The sequence below is a fragment of the Beta vulgaris genome, chromosome 4 (genome assembly GCF_026745355.1).
Source record: "Beta vulgaris subsp. vulgaris cultivar EL10 chromosome 4, EL10.2, whole genome shotgun sequence".
Lineage (NCBI taxonomy): Eukaryota > Viridiplantae > Streptophyta > Magnoliopsida > Caryophyllales > Amaranthaceae > Beta > Beta vulgaris.
Window position 1 is genome coordinate 47,744,590 of NC_079205.1, and position 20,107 is coordinate 47,764,696.

Genomic DNA, 20,107 nt, shown 5'->3' on the forward strand with positions numbered 1-20,107 from the left:
CTTATTGAACCTGAACTGAACTTATTGGAACTTATTAAACCTGATTGGACCTGATTCAACTTATTGGACCTGATTGAACCTGATTGGAACTTATTGGAGCTTATTGGAACTTATTGACCTTATTAAAACTTATTAGACCTTATTGGCCCTGATTGAAACTTATTAGACCTGATTGGACCTGATTGAAACTTATTAGACCTTATTAGACCTTATTGGACCTGATTGAAACTTATTTGACCTTATTAGACAAAAAAATTGACTATTAGTAATATAAATATTACCCCTAACGTAAATACTACCCCTCAAAATTTATTATGAAGTAATAATTAATAAAATTCACCCTTTAAAAAAATTATTATTATTAATTATCTCTTATGATAATTAATTTAACAAAAAAAATTTACTATTTATATATTTAACATGTTATCTCTAGTTATTTAAAGACGAATTGCAAAATATTGTAATTATAATTATTATTATTATTGTTAACCTTAATTATTTGACCATGATTATAATATTATTTAATAGCAATATGAATAATCAAATAATAGACAATAATACAAGTATAATATTATACATTGTGATACTTTAATAAAAAAATTCTAATAATAACATAATCAGCTAATGGTAATATGAATAATAAAATAATAGACATAATACAAATAAATAATAAAATAATAGACATAATACAAATAAATAATAAAATAATAGACACTAATACAAGTATAATACTATATATCATTGTGGTACTTTAATTAAAATTTTAATAATAACATAATCAGCTAATAGTGATATGAAATTATGAATAACAAAATAATGGACAATAATACAAATGTTTATTAAACATTGACTATTTGGAACTTATTGGACCTTATTAGACCTGATTGGAACTTATTGGACCTTATTAGACCTGATTGGAACTTATTGCACCTGATTGGAACTTATTGCACCTAATTGGAACTTATTGCCCTTATTAGACCTTATTGCAACTTATCTGAACTTATCTGAACTTATCTGAACTTATTGGACCTGAAACTTAATTTTTTAAGTTGAACAGAACGCACCCTAGGCATTCTAATCATAGAAAGACTAGCAATAAATCACCAATCTAAAAGCAAAAACCTAACAAAAATCAATAATTTAAAATCAAGATCTAGTGAACAAACAAGAAGAAATAAGGAGGAAAAAAAAAAGTCTAATCTAGATTAACTATTAAACATGAAGATTAAACAATACTAACAATTAAAATAAAGCAAGAAAAGAAGAGAGAGAGAGTAAGAAATGCTCATTGATAAATTGTTGAATCTTCAAATACAAGTTGTCACCCTTGAATTTCCAAATCTTCAATCTTTCTTTGAGTTTTCTCACTTTTTCCCTAAACTAAGCTATGGAGGCTAATCCTCCCTAAAACCCTCAAAACATTCTAAACCTAAGAGTGGTGAATAGAAAAATCCCCCTTCTTAAATTGGACTAAGGGGGTATTTATACTCCCCCAATTACAACGTTCTAAAGCAAAACGGGCCGAGAAAAAAACAAGCAGCGACAGCAGCCCAGGCGGGCTGGAAAAGGGCCCGGGCGGGCTAACCAAGTCACCCCGGACGGGCTGGGTTAAGGCCCGGATGGTGCAGGGTCGAGGCAGAAACTCTGCTCTTCAGCAGCCCGGGCGGGCTGGGTAGTTGCCCGGGCGGGCTGAAGAGCCCGGGCGGTCTGGTAACAGCTCGGGCGAGCCAGAAAACGCGCCTGACTTCAAAGCACCATATCTCTTTTATTTTTCATCGGAATTGGAATTGTGACCACTCCTTGGAAAGCTATCAAGCTAAACTTTCATCTCCAACTTGAATCACTGAAAAATACCTTGTGTGCTGAAAGTTATGACTGTTTGAATATGATCCTAAGATTCTTATGCACAAATCTTTTCAAAAGCTTTTATTTAGCAAAATTGCTTCACTCCATGCTTGGTGTGTGGTTCTCTTTTCCTCCCCTTTCAAATGTTTCCCACTTGTAATTATTCAAATTCCTACAAAAAAAGGTCAAATAGAACAGTAAAAAGAGGGAAAACAACTATATATGACAAGAGGGAATTAATTAACACAAGAGGTAAAATTAGGGGAAGAATAAACTAAAAAGGAAAAGAAACTAAATAAAAATAGCCTTAAAACTACCCTATGAGTGAGACAAATCTCACACATCAACTTCCCCTAAACTTAAATGTTTGCTTGTCCTCAAGCAAAGTCCCAAGAGTAATGAGAGGAAGGAGAATGGTAGGAAGAAGAGAGCAAGGGAAAAGATTATTAAAACAATGCACATTATTAAAGAAAAAAAAAATAGGAAAGTTATATACACTAACTCACTTTCGTAGGAATCACGATTGTTTTTAGCGTAAACAATAAGCCATTTAAACCTCAAGGTCGCCAATGAGGACGAGTGATGCTCTCGTGAGGATTTCCAAATAGAGTTAACCCACAACTCTAATCAAGCACAAATATAGATAATAAGCCCAAAGTTACCTCTTCAACCCATGGTTCACAAAACAATGGATAATTCAAGCAAACTTTCACATAACCATCATCAATATGTATCCATGACTTGGGATGATAGGGGATAGGCTAATCTAAGGTGCAAAATTAACACTATCAAAAGATTCAAGTATCGATTGGAGTCTATTAAGACATTCAAGATTCACAAATCATTATTATCAAGAAATAATTTAGGGTAATGAGCAACTATTTCTTTTAAAGTTTCTGATTTAAAATACATGTACTTTTTTTTTTGGTAAGAAGAAGTGACCTGAACCTCGCTCGGGTCTTAATGGGTCAGACACTTGAGAGTAAGAGGAAGGGTAAGGGGAATTCTTACCCTCAAAGTGCCTCTAATGGGGATTGAACCCCCAACCTTGAGGTTGGAAGGGTGCTCTCTTTACCAGAAAACCAAGTACTACTTGGTTAAATAAAATACATGTACTTAACTAGAACTATGTACTTCCAAGCATATTTGTTAATCTGCACATTTGTCATGTTTTGTTTTAAATGGACAAAATATAAAATGTGGCAACTTAGTGAAAAAGATAACTAAGTGCTCCAGGGAGTATTATGACAGGTTTGTCTTTCTTCCACATAGGGAAACCATGCCCAGGAGAACGTTGAAGAGAAGGCTAAATTTGAAATTTAATAATGGTAATAAATTTGAGGAAAATATCTTTTATTTTGAAGTAGTCAAGTAGATTTCCTTTTTGGTTTTAGAATATCTTTCATCCGACTAGAATAAGAAAAGAATTGGGCTTATGTTCTGTAAATACCATACTTTGGACTAGAATAAACAAAGTTTTAAGAATGTGGTTCTTAAACCCTGTTTTTAATTTGGACTAGAATAAGCAAAGTATTAAGGATGTGGTTCTTAAACCTTTTGTTTATTTTAGACTAGAATAAGCAAAGAATTATTACTCGGACTTTCGGAGAGAGGCATCTTGACATGCTAATCAAAGCAATTATTTGAGTAAGTTGGGGAGCAAAGAATGTTCCATACTTTGTGCATAGTAAATTTTCAGACAAGTTGTTTAGCGGTTTAGCTCATTACCATTGCGGTGCCCTGTTCTTATATAAAAGTATATGCATTCATGGTTTAAATCACATATCAATCTATCAAACTCTCATTTGCTAGAAATTAGAATCTAAACCCAAAAAAAACTCGAAACTACGAAATGGCAGACACTATGCTGAGCTTTGCTTTGGAGAAACTTTCAACACTCATAACTGCGGAGGCAGAATTGCTAGGTAGCCTCTCAGACGATGTTAGAAAGTTGCAATATGAATTAGACAGCATCAAAGAAGTTCTGAAGGATGCTGAAAAGAAAGCTGAGGTAGATAATGGCATCCGCGTGTGGCTGACTCAACTAAGAGAAAGCGCTTACCACATTGAGGATGTCATTGATCAATACCTCATGCTCAAGCAGCAGCAGCAGCAGAAACAACAACAACAACAACAACAACAACGACAACAACAACATTCGCTGCAATCCGACTATAGTAATAGTCTGAAAAATCAGTTCTTACTGATAATAAACAAAATCAGTAAGTGGGTGAAGAGCGCAGTTGCTTGCATCACACAGCTGAAACCTAAACATGAATTAAGCTCTGAGATTAAAAAGATTCTAGCTGATATTGTTGAGATAAACAACAGAAGAAAGGTATAAACTCATTACCACAACAGATGACTCTAGTGAAAATGAGCAGAATTGGCAAGACCCACGAATTTCCTCCCTCTTCAAGGATGAGTCTGAGCTTTTCGATTTTACTCGTAAGAAGACGCAAATCTTTAGCTGGTTGAATTTGGAGCAGCAAAATGATCAAGATTGTACGAAGATACAAGGTCCTCGTGCTGTCATAGCCGTGGTTGGTATGGGAGGATTAGGCAAAACAACCCTTGTTCGGAAAGTGTACGAAGATAAGGAGGTCAAAGAAGGCTTCTCTGTGCATGCTTGGGTGACAGTCTCTCAATCTTACAGATGGAGGGATTTGCTAAATAGCATATTTAAGCAAGTTCAGGTGGAGCCTTCTTTACAATTAGATGCATCTGATGAACACACCATTATCAGTAAATTAAGGAACCACCTTCAGGAAAAGAGGTATTTTACACCTTAAACTTTTTTAGATTTCAAAACTTTCTATTTTATCTTGTGTGGTGCATAAAATCTCTGTTCTTGATGTGTTTTTAATCCTTTTTCTCTTCATAACAAGGTATAAATAGCTTAGTTCTTGACCTCGTAAGTGTCGGGAAAATAAACAAAGCAAATGGAGAACAGAAAGATAAGGATAGAAAATACACGGTTCTTCTATTAACTGCAAAGGATTTAAATACAACTTGTAAAATATAGATAGGAGTATGTTATTGGATAGGGAATGTTGGAAGGAAAGGAAGAGAAGGTAAAGGGAGATAAACATTTTCTCTTGTTTGGATACAGCATAGGGGACTGGAGGGGAAGCAAAGGGAAGAGAAGGGAATTGAAAGGATATATATCCATGTGAGGAAAAGGCAATTTGCGTCGGATGTGAGGCGCCTATTTGCGTCGGACTCCGGTACGACGCCAAAGGCCTCGACGCAAATGACCAGAATTGATCTGCGTCGTATGCGGAAACGACGCAGATGGTTGAGCTATTTGCGTCGCACATTTATACGGTGCGACGCAAATGGCTCTCCCCAGCCCACTTCAAAGGGTAATGTGCGTCGCACATCGCCTAGGGCGCGACGCAGATGAGTGATTTGCGTCGCACCTTGGGCAACGTGCGACGCAAATTGCAATTTTTAAAAAAAATAATTTTTTTTTTTTATAAAAAAAACTAACGAATGCAGAAAATTGTACACAAATTCTATCATGAATCAGCAATAAGTAATCAGTAATTGAAAAGGAAATGAAGAACATACAAAAATGGAGAAGATAAAATTAGAAATGAAGAACATACAAATTCTATCATGAATCAGCAATACAAAGACAATGGACAGATCTAATATCACCATTACCACTACAAAGCCTCCGCGGTTTTATACTAACATCAGATCTATAACTAAAACATAAAAAAAATAAGAAATTCTAACCCTAACCAGAAGATGAAGGGGAGATAAAATTAAAAATAAAAATAAAAAAACTCAAACACAATCCAGATCTTCGAGAATTTCTTGTTATTTCATAGCAATCCAGATCTTCACCTCAAACGCAACAAGATTTCGAGAAGAACCAGATCTGAAAACGAGAAAAGATTAAGAATCAAAATTCAGATATAAAGAAAAATAAAGAAAAAAAATCAGATATAAAGAAAAATAAAGAAAAAAAATCAGATATAAAGAAAAATAAAGAAAAAGAAAGAATACCTTCGAATTTTGAAGTGAAACGAAGTTGTAGCAGCAGACGAACGAAGTTGTAGCAGACGAACGAAGTGAAACAAAGTTGTAGCAGACGAACGAAGTGAAACGAAGTTGTAGCAGACGAACGAATTTCGACGAACGAGTTTGCGGATTTCAGGAGGGATTTGATCGATGAAACGGCGGATTTCAAGAGAATTTCGTCGCCATATTTAAGTTGATTGATTTTTGAGGAACAAATATAAACGGCGGATTTGAGGAACAAACGAACGAGTTTGCGGAGTTCTGGAATTGAGAGAGAGGGAGGGGGGGAGAGAGAGAGAGAGAGAGGGGGAGAGAGGGAGAGAGAGACGCGGCTGCTGTGCACTAAGTTGTCCTTTTAGGGTTTGGGAAAATTAAAAGGAGAGGGAGAGAGCCGAGAGACTTAGTGGGCTGATGTGCGTCGGATGGGCCAAGGGGTCCGACGCACATTAGCCTTTTGCAACGCCCATTTATACTGTGCGACGCATATTTCTGTGATTTGCGTCGCAAAACTCCCCACATGCGACGCAAATTCGAACTGTGCGTCGTTTCCGTGTCTGTGCGACGCAATTGAAGGGACGCAAATCGTCCTTTTTCTAGAAATAATTAAATATGCCAAAATATTTAGTTATTTGCATTAATTGGGTACCTTTTTTCCAGAAAATATGCCAAAATAACTAAATTTTTTTTTCTTATTGAACTTATATTTACTGACCAAATTAAACTTGATTTTATTGATTACAACTCATTCTACTAATTAATATTTATCCTTACTAATTACTTATCTCCCAACCATCAGAATGTCAAAATCACTAAAAATTGATTTTTGCAAGTTCAAACTAATTATCGGTGATGAAACCTAATTTTTACAAACTAAAATTTATAACAAATCTTATTTTAAATTTATATTTTCTTCATTGTTAATAATTGCGGCAGTTCAACTTTCATGCTTGACAATACACGATTTGACCATCAATATCTTTAATTTTCTATCCGTATATTTTATCTAAATATTATATTTTTGAAATACACATCGAGGTAAATCCATACACATCGAGGTGAATCAAAATTGTAACCTTTTTACTAAAATTTATAAATTAGATTTTTACTGAAACTGTAAAAAGGATTCTATAAATTACAGCCAGAGATGTATTTAATTTTTTTCACTAAAATTTTAATTACATCTCACTTCTCACGCTAATTATGACCTCTTTTCACCATAACTTGACTATATTTATCAACAATTCAGTCAAAGCCAAGTAGTATAAAAGTTAAAGTCTTGTACAGTAACTAATCAAAAAACAAAGGAATTAATGTTATTAATTCAAAGTGAATTAATAGAATCTTAATTGTCATATTGATACTAAAGTGTACTCACTTCGTTCTAAATTAAATTAAACGCTTATCATTTTAGGCTGTTCTAAAATGAATAAAATGTTACTATATTTGATACTTACTTCTCTCTAGCTATCTCCTCATCACATGGGTCCCTATTTTTCTTTCTCTTTATCTCTCTCTTCTCCTAAATCCCCGTGGTTATGCCCTACGTTTCATTTTAAAACAAACCAGAGGAAGTATAAATTAATAATATGAAAAAATTAATAAAGATGAAAGGAATATAAATTTCGGTACATCTTTTTTATACTATTCATGTCGTTTTAATATTATTTATAGGTACATAGTCGTGTTCGACGATGTTTGGGATTCAAAGCTGTGGGTATATGTTGAATATGTTTTACCCAATAACAAAAAATGCAGCAGGATAATGATGACAACGCGAGAAGTAGACGTGGGTGGTGCTTGGAATGATCCATCAGGTGGTCATCATCTCTATAAATTGGAACCTCTAAGTTCAGAAGCATCATGGGATCTTTTTGTCATAAAGACATTTGGTAATGAAATTGTCCTTCTCAACTGGAAAATTTGTCACAAGAAATGGTGGGGAAATGTGAAGGATTACCACTTGCGATTGTAGCGATTGCGGGGCTTTTGTCCACAAAAGAAAAGATTCTTTCCGAGTGGAACAAGTTGTACAACAGTTTTGGTTTTGAGATTGGAAGTAATCCTCACTTCTCTAATACCACCAAAATACTATTGTTCAGCTATTATAAGTTGCCATACTATCTTAAGCCTTGCTTCTTGTACTTCGGTATGTTCCCTGAAGATTACATCATTAGCAGCAACAGACTAGTTCGGTTGTGGATTGCAGAGAATTTTATACAAAATCAACGAGGCAAAACGCTTGAAGAGGTAGCGAAAGAATATTTGAGCGAGCTTGTCAATAGAAGTTTGATTCAAGTTCATGAGATAGATAACCCAACTGAGAGACCACAATCAAGATTTCGAGTTCATGATATCCTCCGTGAGATTATAATTCTTCCAAAGTTAGATTACTTATGCTTTGGTCAAGTTTTATCAGAGAACAATTCACTCACGGCCAATAAAAAATTTCGACGATTCTCCATTTGTGTAGATGGTTTCAACAATAGTATGGTTTTAGAGGTTTTTAATAACAACACTATCTTCAGTAGTACCCGTTCTCTCCTTTGGTTTAGCAACTTGTCAGAACCTTACATGAGCTTGTTCTTGAAAGTTGCTCGCCTTTTGAAAGTTCTAGATCTTGAAGGTGCTTCTATTAGCCATATCCCCGAAGAATTGGGAAATCTGCATCACTTGCAATATTTGAGCTTGAAAAACACAAAAGTCAAAATTCTTCCTAGGAGAATTGGGGAGCTTTGGAACTTACAAACACTAGACCTTAAGCAATGTTTGATAGCTGAGCTTCCTAGAGAAATTGGTAATTGTCACAAGTTACGCCATCTTATTGCTTATGTAGAGGAGCACATACACTTAAGTTTAGGTGATAACTTCACCATATTCTGGCATCAAAAGTTAAGGAAGAAAGGAGTAAAGATACTAGAAGGCAAAGATTATGAAGTTCTTGATTTAGAATACACATTCACACCTCCTCCTTTACTTAAGCATATATACTTGGAAGGACCATTTATATTGGAGAGGTTACCAATGTGGATATTGAGGCTCCCCGACTTAGCCAAATTGGACTTGGCGTATTCAAGGCTCAAGGAAGTTGAGTTATATATGCTTAATTCTGTACCTAATCTAGTAGACCTTACTCTCAATGAAGCCTTTGATGGTGAGTGTCTTTTCTTGAAACATGGTAAGCTTAAGGTTCTAATACTCTATAGGCTACCCTATCTGAAAAAAGTATACATTGAGATACCTCATCTCCACACGTTATTAATTGATGGTAGTCCCAACCAGTTTGATGTGTGCGTAAAAAATGAAAGGGGTTTCATGCAAATGGGTGCCGGTGTCTACTGCCCTTTTACGATTTGGCGATCGAGTTTAAACTCACTAACTTACACTACTACAAAAAAGACTTAGGAAACCGGTTAAAAATTGCCTTGAAAATCGGATGACAACCGATTTACATCTCACATTTCTCGTAGATTAGGAGAGGGTTTATACTGCCTGTTTTCTATTATATATACTAGCTTTATATGCACGCGATGCGTGCGTCGATTTTTTGGGTATGTTCTTAATAAATTTTATCTAAATATAATTTTAGAAGTGTGATTTATAATTATTGTTGTACAAACTAATGTAAAGTAATTAGAAATTGTAAATGAACATTTAGATATAAGGTCTTATAGTCAATTTAAATTTCTAATTTTTTTTTAATTAAATAACCATTTTTTAAACTGTGTCAAGTTACTTTGTTGATGCTTATTTAGTTTAATTTATAATTAGAATTTTGACCCCGTCTTTAAATTAGGAAAGCACATATTGTAGAAAATTTGAATATCCAATTATATATTTAGCTAAGGACAAAAATGACTTTTCAAAGGTGGACACCATAGCTCCCCCCTTGACTTATATAATAGAGATGAGAGACTAGTTGATAGTTAAAACTAGTCTCTTAGGCAAGCGCCTATATAAAATGTAAAAAGGAGACTAGTTGATAGCTAAAACTAGTCTCCTCACTTATTCATCCTTTGAAATCAATTATTGACCATAACTGTTTTCTTTAGTTTATTACAAATTTTTTGATATTATAATAAATTACAGTATAGATACACTATCGTATAACGACTCCTTTATTTGCGCTTCAAGAAACTCTTATACATACGCTAAACCTCTTATACATATGCTACTTTATTTTTCTTTCTGTTGAAACAATAAATAGTATAACAATATTATTAAATACTCCCTCCATTTCATTTTAATCTACATACTTAAACTTTTCACACATGCCAATGCAAAACTTTAAGGACATATATCTTTAGGTTTGTATTTGTAAAAATTATAAAAAGTACATATTAATAAAATACATGTTATGATGAATCTATCAAGATCTCACATGACTATATTTTCATCCGCGTATAAATCACAAATGATGGTGAAAGTGAAATTTGTAAATAGTGTAAAATATCAAAGTGTAACAATTAAAATGAATTGGAGGGAGTAGAAGTTTCTGCTTGGTTTATTCATCATGTCAAAAAAAGAGATTTGTTAATTTTATTTGTATCTAAAACCATTTCTCAAAGCATCAATTTGATTTCAATGTTATAAAGTTTCTATAATATAATGATATCTAATAAAATTAAAATTTTAAAAATCTAATAATATGTATAATTAACTCAAACTTGACTATATCCATATTTTCGTTGTCTTCGATCTCAATCGCCTTGCTTGTGCTTGGTTGTTTAAATATGTCACCCACATATCTCTTAGCTCGTCAATCATATTTTAATAATAACTTACTACAAGATAATTTCATATAATTATAATAAAAACTAGGACGAATTTTTAAGTTTATTATGCACAAACTTATAAATACCAAATCGATATAGTATCATGCATCACCAAAAATTATAATTAGATGTCAAACTCAAATGCAACTGACTTAAAACATGTATAAAGCAACAACCATCCTTTTTTTTTATAAGAAAAAAAACCTTAAGCTACCCTTCTTAATGGGGAAGCCAACCTAAAACATCCTTACGGATTAGAAGGGGAAATCAATACAATAGGGAGGAGACCAAAAAAACGCATTTGGGAATAGGTGGCCCTTATGCGCCATGAAATCCGCAGTATGATTAGCCTCCCGAAAGCAATGTTGAATTACCACTGCATCAAAACGGTCCAGAAGAATATCTGCATCACAAATGATGTTAGCAATAAGCCAAGGAGGCTTAAAACGATGCTTAAGAGAATTAATAACCGTAAGATTGTCGCCTTCTATAATTAAGTTACTAATGCGAAGGGAAATAGCTCCACTGATGCCTTCGTACATGCTCATAGCTTCAGCCAGAATAATATTATGACAGTCACCAAGAGCCTTAACAGAGGCCATCAACACTTCACCAAGGTTATTCCTAATAACAAACCCATAAGAAGCTTGAATATTAGCAACTTTAGAGCCATCAAAGTTGAGCTTGCAAAAGTTGTCAGAAGGAGGAGCCCAAATGAGATTTGGGCCCGAGCAAGGAGGAAGCTTCTTAGCGGTGGTGGCGAAAAGGTGGACATGCAACTCTTCAGTTCGGGCACCGGAAGCTTTGTCCCAATTCTTAACAAAGGAGTTAATAATAAAACTGCCTTGCATAAAGGAAGTGCTTTCATTACTGAAAATGACTTTGTTTCTAAAAGACCAGACATGCCACCAAACAAAGATGAACTGGGTTAGATCTGCTAAAGGAAGCTTAGAATGGCACACTTCTAAAGTGGACAGAAAGGAAGAAAGCTCCATAGACGACATCCAAATTGGGAGCGAAGGCCACTTGAACATATCTGCCAAGTAAGAGAACACATCAATTGTAAAGGGGCACTCAAAACAAAGCTGACACATTGTCTTCGATGGGTTATTTCAAAAAACTATAATTTTGCGGGACAAAAATATGGCTTTTTCCAAACAACTAGTGGTAGCAATCCCATTATTACAAGCTTTCCAAAGAAAATTTATAATTTTCGGGGGGACACATAACCCCCAGATCCAGTGATATTCAACTTTTTGGGTGTTAACTCCAGATCTACTTTGGATAAGAGGAGCACCAGATTTAACTGAGTACTCACCATCTACAATCAGACCCCACACCAATTTATCATTCTGAGAGGTCGCGGGAATGAATAAAGAAAAATGATCTTGGAAATATAGGGAGGAACAAGGGTGAGGAGTTTAGCGTAATCCCAGACACCAGACTCCAAAATACAATCGCTAACTTTAAGATCTTTAGTATCAACCGTTGGAGTGAACTTAGAAGCAAGAGGGAACTGGAAAACCCAATTGTTAGACCAAAACTTTATACTTTGGCCATTACCAATTTGCCACCTAAGCCCTTGAATAAATAATTTCCTGTGACCCATAAGATTTTTCCGTTGCCAGGAAGCAGAAGAAGGAATTTTGCAAGAGAGGATGTCATTATTCGGAACGTATTTCTTCTTAACTAACTTAACCCAAATATTATCATTAGTAGAGACTAACACTAACAGCCCGCACTTCCGAGCTGCTAGCTAATCATACTTAACATTATAAAATTCAATCAACGCTTAATAACCTCGAATTACATTAACTCGCAACGGAAACAAAATCTATGAAACGATCCTGGACCTGTGGGTTATGGGCCCACAACACATCGTCCTCAAACCAATACCTGATTTTATAATACATTACTCAAATCCCAAAATAGTATAATATTAAATATTTCACGCACTAAGAACTTGAATACTTCTAATTACAACTTAAAATCCAAACTTTTCCTTTATAATCCATTCGGAGCTTCGAACTCAAGAACCTGCAATTACAGAACAGAAATACAAAACAAAAACGAAAAACTAAAATGAGCGGAAAACTCAGTAACTTTACTTCAGCCCGTCAAAACGGTTTTGGTTCGTAAACATTTTTCATATCAGAAACAAACTTGGTAATTGTTCGGAAATAATTCATCTTTTAAAATATATCGCTGGCATAGCTTAATCACATTCCATAAAATCGCTGGCAAGTACAGGCTTATAACATAACTTAACATAATATTCGACCTTTTCTGGTCTTACTCATATACGAATCATTTTACTCCACCTGTACCTTGCCCACTTTTCATCTCAGTTCATAAACTAAGCCAGCTAAAACCATTTCGAAAACATTTTCTCATTATCATACTCAAATCACATTTCTAGAATACCTTATAGTTTCCGAACAATTCAAATAATATAACAAAGTCATATATATTTCAAAATCCATACATGAAGATGCATCTATAACCATGGCCATGACTATAAACGATATAGAATTTCTAAAATTCAATACAACGCATATACGGGCATTTAAATAAATTTTGCTGAACATAAAGGTTACCTCAATTGCAAACCAATTCCTAAAAATGCTATCCAATAACTCAGCCCATTTAAGTACCTTTAATTCTCCAAGCTCCACAATTTGATATGAATAAGATGCCTCGGAAACAATATCGATAATCAATCACCAATCTTATTACAATTTAGAAAAATAAATTGACTTTCCTATATTCATTAACTTTTCCATGAACTAAACACAATATCTTATATGCAACTATTTCTCTAACCAACTCACATACTAACTCTAACCAACCTTATTTCTCTTAACAATTAAGCAAACTCACTTTTCCATCCCACAATTTAGTTTAACATAAGGGGTTACCTAACAAAATCATGTTCTGCATTTACATAGTTACTTAAACCAAATCAATAACTGATTACATACTTTAGCTTAACATAAAAGTGAAATTCAGATTCTAGACTTTGAAAAAAAATATAAGTTTCAATCTAATAATTGAGCAAAGTCTCAATCTTTAATATCAACAACCCCAAATAATTCAATTTAAATCTCATAATCTGATTTTCCAACACAATAACAATTTCAGTAATCAAAACTATTATAAATATATAAATCAGATTTCTATTGAAGAAATAAGAGTCAAAATACTCAAAACTATACCTTCCCAAAGAAATTTAGAACTAAAGCTCCCCAATAACTTGCAATAGCTACGAATAGGAACAGCAACAACAACATACTACAGCAACAAAGTAGAGGAGAGAGAAAACGAGGGCTAAAACGATGCACTCGACCACCACCAGCGGCGGCGGCGTCGGACCCTCAACCGAATAACAACAGCAGCAGTACGGGAGCACAGGAGACGAAAAAGAACAGAACGACCAGCAGCAGACGGTCGAGCATCACAGGTCGAACACCCACCAACCGCAAAGAGGAGAGAGAAGAAAACAACAACAAACGGAGCCGACACCGGAAATAAAACGAAACGCCGGCAGAAGGAGATTGGAATGGCGTGAGAGAAGAGGACGCCGAGTGTGAGAGAGAAAGAATTGGGGGTTTTTGGGGTTTCTTTGATCTTCTGATTAATGAATATCAAGAGTTAAGAATGAGTTTCTAACTTTTTATTTTGGTTAAAAATCTAATGAGGCTTTTGTGTTGACAGCTCAACATTTCCTTCAACTTGGCAACACAATATCAAGGCCACGAAGAGAGAGAAGAATTTCTATTTTTCCTTTATTTTTATATATTATTTTTTTTTCAAAATATAATTTAAACCCAAATTCTATTTAGACATTAAAATATACCTTTTCAAAGGTATTTTACAATAGTTTAACAAATAATTTCAGGTAATAAAATATAATTATCTTTTAATGAACCCTGCTTAAAAACACGACTGTTACAATCTACCTCCAGAGCAACATTATTCACTTCGGTTTTGCGGAAGCCCACTCCCCCAAAGACCTTAGGTTGACAAACTTTGTTCCACCCAATGAGGTTTTTAGATTTGGCCGAATTATCTTTGTTCCAAAAAAAATTTCTATAATTAGCATCTAACTTAACAAGAATTTTTTTGGGAAGAGAAAAGATTTGCATTTGTAAACTGGCTTTAGAAGCCAGATTAGATTGAATCAAAACCGTTCTACCAGCTTGAGATAGAGAGTTGGCCTTCCATTTAGGAAGTTGAGCTATAGATTTGGAAAGCACCCCCACAAAAGTCTCTTTAGTAACCCTAGAGTCTATAATTGGACACCCCAAATAATCCCCCATTGAATGGGTTTCTTCCATTCCAAGAATAGCAGCAAAGTTTGCTTTAGTATCATTAGGGACATTGGGAGAACATTAGAATGCAAATTTATGATAATTTACTAGCTGACCTGACATGGAACAATATTGTCTAGAATTTGACGAATTTTCAGACAGCTAAGGTCTGTAGCTTTAGCAAAAATCATAGTGCCATCAGCAAAGGTTAGAAAGGGGATTCTTACCCTAGATCTACCAAGAGACACACCTATTAGCTTCTCTGGACTATTGCTGGCCATGGAAAATTCTCGAGCAAGTAACTCTGCACAGAGGATAAAAAGATATGGAGATAGCAGGTCACCTTGACGAATCCCCCTAGAAGGAAAAAAGCGGTCAACTGGAATCCAATGGATCCAAACAGGGCTAAAACCAAGTTTTTCTAAAGCTGTTAATATGTAGTCCAATTCCAATCTATCATAGGCTTTTTCCATATAAAGTTTAATTGTTATCCAACCTTCCTTCCCTGATTTATTCATAAAGGAGTGGAACACCTCATGAGCAATTAAAATGTTATCTTGGATCAGTCTTTCCGGAACAAAGGCTCCTTGCAGGGGATGGATAACTTTCCCAAAATAATTTTGAGTCTATTAGTAATAATTTTCGAAATAATTTTGTAGATAGTGGAATATAAGCTTATAGGAAGAAAGTGCTTAGCTGTAGAAGGGTTATCAATTTTAGGAATAAGAGCGAGGAAAGTATGATTAATTTCCTTAAAAATATTTCCCGAGTGAAAGAAAGCTTGGACTGCACGGCAAATCGAATTACCAATTATTAACACCCTATATTTTTTAAAAAGAACGGAGGGAAGCCATCAGGGTCATGAGACTTATCAAGAGCTAGGTTAAAAACTGCTTCCTTAATTTCATCCCTACCTACAACTGAAGTGAGAAAATGATTATCTTCCACTAAAATAATAGGGGAGAGGAGATGGAAGTCCTCATCCGGATCAAAATGGCAGTTAGTATTAGAAATAAATCTTTCCTTGAAATTGAGTAATTTCATGAGCTATTAAGGAAGGTTGAGAAAGAATTTGTGAATTAGTCGTAATAAACTCTTTAATGTGGTTTCCGTTTCTTCTGATAGTTGCATGGGTGTGATAGTATTTCGAGTTTGTATCACCGAGAAGCATATAATTGGTTTTACTTTTTTGCTTCCAATAATCAAGATTGTATTCCATTAACTTAGATCTTTTAGATAAGAAGATGTCTTGTTTATTTTGAAGTATTTCATCCTCATGATGCAGAGTTAGAAGAGATTGAATTTCAAGAAGTTTATGATCCACTTGACAGATTTGGCGGAAAATATTGCCAAACTGGGTCTTATTCCATTCCTTTGAATTGACTTTTAACAGTTTACATTTTTGAGTTAAGTTAAACATATGAGAGCCATAAAATCTAGTACTCCATGTTTTCTTAACAAGAACATCAGAATCCTTCCTTGAACACCACATCTTCTCAAATCTAAATGGAGGGGCTTTACAATTATCCTTTGACAAATAATCTAGAGAAATTTGGCAGTGATCCGAAGAGGTGAAAAGATGGTGTTTTATTTTGGCTTGCTGAAAAAACCCAAGCCACTGGGAACTTGCTACTCCTCTATCCAACCTTTCAAAAATGTTATTAGGGCCACCTTTTTTCTTCCTCCAAGTGAAGCGTTGGCCAACAAAAACTACTTCGATACATGAAACACTACTAAGCAGATTTTGCATGATTAAAGAACGGGAAGAGTTATATTGAGCACCCCCCATTTTATCCGAACCATCACTAATTTCATTAAAATCTCCAAGAATTATAAAAGGGATGGATATAGAATTTACATAAGATAGTAATTCATTCCAGAATTCTTGCTTCCATTCTTTTCGAGCTGGGGCATATATAAATATTGCAACATAGTGAATATTTAGGTTTAAAAGATTAATTTCACAAGCTAAAAAACGCGAAGATTTATATATAACTGGTAAAGAGAAGGGATTTAGGTTACAATTCTTCCAAAAAAGACATATGCCCCCTCCATACCATAAAGTGCGGATAAAATCAAAGAACTGGAAGCCAACAACACTGGCGGTTGCTTGGGAGGGGGGGATTGAGATTTGGCCTCACACAACATTAATATTTTAATGTTTTTACTAATACAAAAGTCCCTTAACTCTTCTAACGCATTTTTTCTAGCACCACCACGAATATTCCAAAAACCGATAGACATGGATAATCACAATACAAATCACAAAAACAAAGTTAACTAATAAACACCATGTATAAAAGGGGGAGCTGAAAGTTAGTTCCTCTTCCTCTTCAGGGCTGAAGAGGGGTCGTCATCACACTCATTGTCTACAATTCTCCTTTTTGTTGAGCCTGAGTGAGAGGAGTGCTCCACAGGGAAGGAAGGATCCATCCCCATGTGCTGAATCTTCTTTACAATAGATTTGTCTGATTGGATTGAATGAAAAGAAGTTTCCGCAAAGGCATTGAGCTCACCCAATTCATCAGTATTTTCATCATCCAAAAGAAAGGTAATCTCATTATCCTGGTGGCCAGCAGGACTAAAGCTTACATGATTGGTCTCATTGACCAAGTGAATGATCTGGTTCTCATCAGCATCATGAGCAGACATAATCAATTGGATAGGGGAAGGAGACAGCATGGGGGACACTCCCACATCCATGGTAAACTCCATAACACAAGTAGCAACAGCAATAGGAGGAGAGACATGCGTAGCTAAAAAAGGAGCCTCATCATCATAGGAATCATTGGAATCATACGGGTCAGAAACCACAAGCTTTCCTTTATCTTTTCCATTCGCAGGAGGGGATGCAATTTAGCAGCAGGGACAACAAATTCTTTAATCACAATACCATGACTAGCACTCTTCCCAGAAGGAAGAGGGAGAATTCCAGCAGAATTAGCAAAAAATATATTATTTGCTTTAACAGGAGCAGAAGCAGGCTTCTTGCTAAAGTGCTTGGGCTTAACACACACCACTTTTACTGGCTCAACTGTGGTAGTGTTATATACTTGCCTAGCAGCCTTAGCAAGAGTTTCAGAAAGAGTGTGTTGTTTAGGACTCTTCAAAAGCTGAATAGTAAGCTCCTTCTTAGGAGAATTCAATAAGGGACAAACTTCAATTAAGTGAGAAATCTCACCACAGAAAGAGCAACCTAAAGAGAAGTCTTCATACCATATAACGTAACCATGCACAAGATCACCACTCCTATTGATTTTAGCAAACTCCAAGAGTGGACCTTGAATATTAACACGAACACAAGCACGAGCAAACCTGATTTTGTTTCTTAAGAGAGACCTTTGATCAAGCTTGATCAAGGCTCCAATATTGTTGGCAACCAAAAGGTTAGCAATTGAATGAAAGTTTAGCAATTCAGTAGGAAAACCTTAGGATTATAACCCAGAGATCCACCCACCTAATTTCTTCAAGGTAAGGGTCAAAAGAGGGTTTCCAAGGCTGGAGAACAAGTAAATCACTCCAAATAAGAGCAAGGTCCTGAGGATTAGCAAATCTCAGGAGCATCAACCCATTACCCATCTCTAAATAATCCACAACACCTTTCACAATCCTCCAATCAGCCTTAGTACGAGATATGATAGTACAAATATCTAGGGGTGCTGAAAGCCTTTTCGCTTACAAACAGAATTTAGACAACTCAGAAATATCTTTTTAGACCTGAGGGAGGTCATCTAAAACACAAGATTCAGGGAAGGAGGGGGGGTCTTGCACATCAGGGATAGACAAACAGGGAGTGGGGGCAACAATATTCTCTTCAGTAAGATTAGAGACAGGAGGCTCAAGGATAGATCAGTGTTAGCATTAATAGTACCAACAACAAGCAATTTATTTTTAGGTTTAGGGTTTTCAAGCAAAGCATCTTTGAAGGAGGTAGGGTTACTCATATTAATTTGCATACAGCAACCACGGAGAATACTATGATCCGAAGAATAATGATCAACAGGAAAGGGGATTTTTGGTGTTTTAATAACTGACTTTTGCTATCCTTTTATAGCAGGGATTAACCTTCACTAAGGGGGGGGGGGTATATGACTGGGAAAAAGCTTATAATCCATAAGGTAAAATTCTATCACATTTAATGCACTGACAAGGGAAATTATACCTCTTTGGGGGACTGAAGGAAGTAAGCTATAAGAAAATACTCCACCTTGCGACGGATTACTCATCTAAATAGCCACTCTTGCACATCTTTGATTGAACCACTCAACCTTAGAGAGAAAAGGAAACTTAGCATTTAATGCTCTGATACCCAAAACCCTAGAATCCCCAACTGGATTATGGCAAAATTGTAATACTTTATGGCGAATTAGCCAACAATTGATTTCGGAGGTGTTTTATAGCTTCGAGTAGCTCAAAAGGAGACTAAGCTACCATATTTGGGGAAGAGAATTTGTAGGCTTAATGATTTATTAGGGCTAACTATGGCAGAGTAGCCTTTAAATTGAATTGGGGATATGGCGATAGCACTTGAATGCGATTTATTGATAATGAAACAAAGAACTAAAAGCAGCACAAATAGCCATGCGCGAGAATCGAAGGGTCTGAGATTGCATTGCTGGAGAAACTAAAAGAATTGAAATGGGGGAATTAATTGAAGGCGTTGGATTGAAATTAGGTACTGGTTTTCTAGGGTTTCTCGGGTTTCAAGAATCGCTTTCTTTTTCTCTTTCTTTTTTTCTTTCTCTTTCTCTCTCATCTTTTTAAGTAAAATCAACTAATGAAAACTTGGCCATAATTCTATATAGCAACAACCATCCTTGACCTTATACATATTCACCAAATTCTGAGGAAAACATGCTATTTGGTACAGATGAACCTTACACCTCTATCAACTTTTCCACCTAATCTCATTAGCCATCTTCACAATCAAGAGAGAACTCTTCAATTAATGACTTCCAAAAGCAATTCCATCCTTTCAAAATCATATATTGATAAAATAAAATAAAAAAATTAGACAAGAATATATACAAGAGCACAAATTTCTTTAAGATCTACATCATGAAAAGTATATTGTTAGTATAATAAAAGAAATAAATTGGAATTGACCTTCAAAAATTATACCTTATCGCCTGGATCATGAATAATAAT

The 20,107-nt window shown here is 35.1% G+C and overlaps 1 protein-coding gene and 1 pseudogene across 1 annotated transcript; one reads left to right on the top strand and one right to left on the bottom strand.

Annotated features, from left to right (window-relative positions):
- Positions 1–3,502: 3,502 nt before the first annotated feature.
- Positions 3,503–9,346, top strand: LOC125496722 (disease resistance protein RPM1-like; annotated as a pseudogene).
- Positions 9,347–10,903: 1,557 nt separating this feature from the next.
- Positions 10,904–11,743, bottom strand: LOC125496723 (uncharacterized). The gene has a single exon (XM_048642266.1). The coding sequence runs from the start codon at positions 11,741–11,743 to the stop codon at positions 10,904–10,906; it is 840 nt and encodes a 279-aa protein (XP_048498223.1).
- Between the last annotated feature and the right edge of the window lie 8,364 nt (positions 11,744–20,107).